Source organism: Phyllostomus hastatus, unplaced genomic scaffold (genome assembly GCF_019186645.2).
Source record: "Phyllostomus hastatus isolate PE091 unplaced genomic scaffold, TTU_PhHast_1.1 phas_contig_86, whole genome shotgun sequence".
NCBI lineage: Eukaryota > Metazoa > Chordata > Mammalia > Chiroptera > Phyllostomidae > Phyllostomus > Phyllostomus hastatus.
Window position 1 is genome coordinate 33,070,582 of NW_025333977.1, and position 6,603 is coordinate 33,077,184.

Consider the following 6,603-nt stretch of genomic DNA (forward strand, 5'->3'; position numbering starts at 1 on the left):
CTTCAGTGAAATTGTTTTTGAAGACTCTTTCAACTCGTTTGCCCATTTCATGATGGGTGATTTATGAGCACGCTTGCCCACATCACACTGTGTTCAGCAGTTTTTGACCAAAAACGACATGACCCTCATGTTCCAACCTCCCCATTCACTTGATCTCACCCCCAGCGACATTTTTTTTGTTTGTTTCCCTGGATAAAAAATGTCCTCAAAAATAAATGTTTTGCTCATGTGGAAGGGGTGAAACAAAAAATGGCAGAAGCACTGAAATACATCAAAATCAACAAGTTCAAAAACTGTTTTGAGCAGTGGAAAAAAGTGTCCTGATAGGTGAATTGCATCAAATGGAGAGTATTTTGAAGGTGACTGATGTTTAAACATGTAAGAATAAATACACAATTTTTTATACATAAATTCCATTTTGGGGGGGTCCCCCTTGTATATTATATAACAACAATAGTTGTCACAAACCAGATACGGTGGCAGGTGCTCAGTAATTCCCCCACTCAGCCTTCACAGTGTTTTGGGATAGCTGGCATTATCTCTGTTTAAAGATGCAGAAGCCAAAGCTCAGAGAGGTTAGGTAACTGAGCTGAAGCCACATGCTGTTGCAGGGCAGAGAGTGGGATGTTTGCCTCAGGGACTGGGAGCCCCTGTGTCCGGAGGCCTCCCCAGCCCTGCATTTGGGGTAATGAGGCTGTCTCTCATTGGGCTCAGCACCCAGCAGGCCTCCTGAAGCAGCACAGGCGGGGCTGCTGCTTCCCTGGTGCTGCTCCCCCCACCTCAGAGACTGCAGAGGTACTGCTCACGAGTCCCATTCCTCAAAAATGGGCTCCTCTTCCAACTCAGGTCCCTTCTGTGACAAAAGACCTGTGACGCTCCAATCAGAAAAGCCAACTGGACCCTCCCCCTTCTCACTACCTCTACTCTCTAGCCTGCATCCTCTAAGTTATGGTGTAAATCAGCACAAGGGGTCTTTTTTTCCTTCTCTCTCACCCATTTTCCTAAAGGAAGATTGGCTGCTCCCTAGGAATCTTTTGAAGACCATCAGGGTGGAACACCAGCAAGAACCCAGAAGATTTAGGTTCAAGTTCTGGATCTGCTGCTCACTTGCTATGTCATGAGCTAACAGAATGATTCTTTCCCTGTAGTTGCCCTATAGTATTGTAATGTCAGCAAATGTAGAACCTGCCTGATAAGACAGATGCATAAGACAATGTGGCTACCATACTTAGCTGACACATGAGACTTCACAAATACTGGCTGCTGTTGTTACTGGTCATGACTGGCTCAGGAACTGGGCGGCAGGGTCTGCCATCAGCTGGAAGGATGGTGTGTGGGCTAAAGACTGTTGCTGACCACCACTCCAATCAGTCACTGAACTCTTTCCTAGAGTTTCAGTTCTCAGGTTGTATTCTTTGTTAGAGATTACAGTCATGACTTTTAAAAGACCTTGATTAGGACACTTTTCAGTGTAGCTAACCTCCTTAGTCAGTACACTGTGTTTCTGCTGGGAGGTAATTGTTGCCATCTCTGCTGGGTTGCACAATTTGAGGAATAATTTGCAGAAGCATCAATTGCCGCCATGACCAGGGCATGGAGCATAATTATATCTAGTGGAAACTGTGATTGAGCCTGGAATTGAAGCCTGATTTGCAGGGGCTATAAATGAGCTGCCACCTCCAGAGCATTACGTGCCTGCTAGATGGTGGGACTGTAATCAACCTCAGCCTGTTTCCAAACACTCATTCTCCAAGTCCCAGTGGGTCCAAAACCCTGACTCTGGTGCGTGTCAAGATCCCTGCAGAATCTGGCTGCACTGAGACCTTCCTATTGTCCAAGACATGATTCATAGTTTTCTAGGGAATGTCCTTTACTGTCTTTGCTTTCTAGTTGTAATATAACAAAGACAATTTGGAGCAATCCATCTGCCAAGAGTCCCCCAATAGCAATGCCCTGCTCCCCACTCAGTATTTGGCCCAGGAAGATCCAGTTTTATTTGTGGCTGAAAGGGAAGAAGATTGGGGGATCCAGGCCTTCCTTCTCTCTCATGTGAATGACCCTGCACAACAGGAGGATTCATCTCTTGCCCTCACCATGGCCAAGGTCTGCTCTACACATGGGTGAAAGGCCACACTTTGAGTACTTCTGAGAAGCTGATGATGGCATCTGTGACAGGAGAGGTCTTTCATCCTGAGGCAAGGGTATGTGTCCTGCCAGCCCTTTGTACCACCCGAAAACATGCTGGGAATCATATTTGCAGGTCCACAAATGTTACAATTTGTCCCATGGCAAGAAAGACTTGTCCCATGGCAAGAAAGACTTAACTGGAGGCTCGGTAGAGAGAGCAGAGTAAAGGCTGAGACAATATGGCCTATAGGGGTAAAACATGCTGAGTTGGAGCAAAAATACACATTCTACATGTAGTCAGCGCTTTGTAAACACTGGGGAGAGAGTAGGCAGAGCTGGGATGGTGTTCACAGACAATTCTCCAACTTTATTTTAGCCCCTTTTTTACCCTCCTGCAGGCCAGCGTCTTGACATAATTACCTTGGCTACACAGTCCTTGTTTGTATCTCCAGAGAGACAGCGGTCTTTGAAGAAAGAACACAAGTCCTGAGACAGATGACCCAAGTCTGGAAGGAATCCCAAGATGAAGGAAATGCAAAATAGTAAAAAGTGCAGGCTTTTGACCCAGTCAGACTTTAGTTCCTATCCTCGTTTTGTTATATACTATCTGTGAGACCTTTATATCTTAGCCAAGTCTCAGTTTGCTTACTGCAAAATTGAACAAAGATCTATCCTATAAGACTATTATTAAAATCATTAATACATGTGTAAGGCATATATAAGCTAGCTCATCTTAAGTACTGAATAAATGGCAAGTATTACCATCATTAACATCTTTAAAATGGTGGTATTTAGTAATACTTTGCAATGTTGTTGTGAAGAGTAGGAAGAAAAATAACCTTGGCCAATAGATGTTTAATAAATGGTACTGTTGTTGGGTCTGTCTTTGCTGGGTAGTACACCTCTGACCTTCGGCAGTCGCCTCTGCCACTGGTAAAATGGGGAAGGAGTATTTCTACCCCTCCTTACTCCCATAAGGACTGCAGTGGCAGCTGGAGATAATTACACCGGCCTTGCTTGTTTTTTGGAGTTGTGACAAGCAAATCACATACAACATATGGGAAGCCAGGCATGGGGAACAACGTGCTAGAATGAAACACATTGGATTGGGGGCAAGGGACTTGGGGTCTAGTCTTGGTACCCTTTTGCTGCCCACAGGCAATGACCAAGCAATGACCTTCAGGTGCACACACTGGTGACCTCTCAGCAGCTGTGAGAAACACAAATGAGAGCCAGTATCATCGTTACTGTTCCTCGAGGGGAAGGCCAGTCTTCTCCCTCTAGTCTTTGGAACCCAGCAAAGTCCTTGGCATACAGTAGGCACTCTATATTTCTGCTTGTTTAATGAACTACAAAACTGCCCAGAAGTTGTATTTTTAAACATTAGTTGATTTTTTTTGGCCCATATGTTTATAGCTTTTGGTTTCAGCCTGATTTGTTGGGTCCCTGGGCCTGTGTCCCAAAGTATTTTATTCCATGCTAACCTCAACATACACAGAAATGTTATTTGGACACAACTAAAATCAGAAAAAAAGCCTGTCATAAAAGAGAGTACAAAGCAGCTCTTTTGTCTGTGGCAGTTGTACACAGTTTCACGAGTAACCTAACACCCAACTCTGGTTTGGTTACTGCTCCTCTAGGTTCCCTATTATTCTCCCATTCTGCAGGATTTATCCCTGGAGTGAAGGTGGTAGGCATTACAGAGTCCTGACATGCTTATTCGGATGACCCTTCATGAGTAGTTAAGAATGTGAGGGATGCCTTACAAGCCTCCTCCAAATGGGAAGTGGCAGGTGGAATGGAAGGTAGAAACATGGATGAGGGGACTGGGCTTCCTGGTACCAGGGGAGAGATCTTGAAGTGGATTTTCTTGGTAGTAGGGGATACCACACGTACCCTTCCCACACACACTACATACTATTCCAGAATTGTTACAGTGTTTGGTCTCTGAGAGCTTTGGTGTAAGAGGGAAACTTGTAAAGGTAAGAGAAGGGATGGAAAAGACCAAAATGCTAATAGTCACTGTGCTCACTGTGATAATGGCCCTGGAACAAAAGCACTGGCAAAAGGAGAGTGTTTTCCAGATCTGCCATGCATCAAGCCTTCTTCTCATGTTCCTGAGGAACATCTGTGATCGTAAGTCATTTTGAATACCATTTCCCACCCCCAAAGTCTTCTGCCTTTTTTCCTTCCCTACCCTACCTTCCCCCACCCCCTTCCCACACTGAGTGAGGCTTTAGATTGATGGACTGACTAAAGCCTCACTCAATCACTCTTGCTGGGTTAGGCGTCCCTCTGTAGCCTTCAACTCACTGCACTGCAATTTCTGGTTTATTTACTTACTGTTCAGTTCTGAAAAGGAGGCCCTTTACCTTATTCAACATTCTATCCCCCAAATAGCACACCACAATAAAGGTGATGCTCAGTGAATGCTTAATTTATTTAGTATACTAGAGTATACTTCTAACTTACTGCACTTTAATTTTCCTCTAGATACTATAATGGCTAAGCAAATAGAGGTACATGTCATTCTTTTTTCTTTATACAACAGACAAAAAGTGTTGGGAAGCTAGACACCAATCAGTTATTTGTGTTTCATGGTACCAGATCATTATCCTGCTGAGTTCCTTCAAACTATTAAAGTACAGGACTACAATGCTGCATAGTTTGTTTAAGATCACAGAATAAAATACAAAGTGTTTCAAACCATTTTACAAAAACAGCAAAACTCAACAACAAAATCTTATGACAAAAAGTAGACCAATTTCATTTAAACATCAATTTTACTGTATATTAAATGTCACAAAACCTAGCAAGATGCAAAACTAAATTCTAGTTACACAAATACAACTTTTACAGAAATAACACTCCTCTCACCTTACACTACTTAAGAATCAAACAGTAGCTTCCATACCCAGGACCGCTCCACCCCCTCACTGACCACCTTTTCCTCAGCCCTCACCAGGGCCCGATGCCAGCCCTAGCATTAGCCCTGGCCCTAACCCTGGCCCTCGTACTGGCTGTATCTGCCAGGGCCTCACAGTGCTGCACTGGCCAGTGCTGGGATTCCTTTTTTAAGGAACTTGGCCATGAACTCTAGGTTCATCTTGCTGGTTTCCAGGTTGCTTGGGGGACCCCAAGGGAATTCACACTCTGGTGGATAGGTGTGAGGCACCACCTGTAACCGAGGTGTCACTGCTGCACGAAATCTTCCCTAATAAGCCTTCTCGGGAGCTCAAAGAGGCCGTGATACTCTGAGGGACACACCCCCAACCGACTCAGCACCTCCTAAACCTGTGCCTCCTTGGCCCTTTTATCTTGTATGCAGATGAGACCCACGATCATCATTAAGAGACTCAGTCGGGGGCCATCCGCTCCCAGATCCTTCTCCTCCAGAGGTTTCAGTTTGTTGGTCAGGGTGTGTGTGGTGTTCGTGCCAAGCTGTTTCAGCTCAAAACTAGAGACATACCACAGATGTTCTGCGGCCCTAGCGATGATCTCAGGGAAAAGATTCTTTAAGTCTCCCATAACGTTTTTCGCCATCTCAGAGCGACCGATGGGAACGGGAAGGGCACCAACTCCGCCACCGTCTGATTCGGAGGGCGGCAGGCCCTGCGCCGGGTCAAGGTTTTGAATGCCGAGACCCTCGCGCAGCTCCGGGTGAGGGCGGGCTCTGCAGCCCCTCCTCCCTCAAGGCGCCAAGGTCCGCCTTGGGGCTCTTCCGCTGGTGGGGGCTCGGGGCCTCCTCCTGCGAGGTGGTTGGGGTCGCACCGTCACAGTCACCACACTCCTGCTCCTCTGCCTGAGGGACCCCGAGACCCCCGCTCCCGGGTTTCTGCAACGTGTTTTCGGGAAGAAAGGCGCACAGCGCTGACAATGACCGTGGGATGTTCATTCCGCTGCACAAACCCAGTGAAGCGGCTGGCAGCGGCTGGGGCGGCGGGAGGAGGACTCGGAGAGATGACGGAAGGCACACTGTGGGTGCAGGTAGCACCGCAGAGAACTCCAATGGGTGACCGCAGCGCCGCCGGTGCCCCAGTCTTGCGGCGCCGCCACTGCGCAGCCTCAGTCCGCGCCCGCGCGCGGGCTCGGGGGGCTACTTCCGGCCTGCTCCAGCGGGATGGTGGCCCTGGGGCCGCGCGAAGCCCCTCCCCTACCGGCCCCCTGTGGGTGGTGGGGTACTCGTTGGCTTCTTTGGTAGTCGGGTCTCTGGGGAAAGTGTCCGTTCTTCACTGCTTTTTAGGCTCGAGAGCTGGAGGGGAGGTACCAGGGTTTTCACAAACGAGGCAGGCGGAATGGGGGATGTTTCCACGTACAGGGATGCAATAGGGATGGAGTTCAAGCCACGTCTCTCAGCAGGTGCTTATTTGTGAATGTGTGTATCTAGGATTTTGAGGGATTTGCTCTGGACCAAGTGCGGAGTGCTTGGAGGTGAAAGCTGGGAGATAAGTCTATCTGGATAATTAGTGAAGGGTC

General features: G+C 47.4%; 1 protein-coding gene across 1 annotated transcript; it reads right to left on the bottom strand.

Annotated features, from left to right (window-relative positions):
• Positions 1-5,085: 5,085 nt before the first annotated feature.
• Positions 5,086-6,022, bottom strand: MAGEF1 (MAGE family member F1). Its single transcript, XM_045851877.1, is given in 5 exon segments — positions 5,086-5,205; positions 5,207-5,304; positions 5,307-5,687; positions 5,690-5,806; positions 5,809-6,022. Coding segments are annotated over 5 exon segments (930 nt in total).
• Between the last annotated feature and the right edge of the window lie 581 nt (positions 6,023-6,603).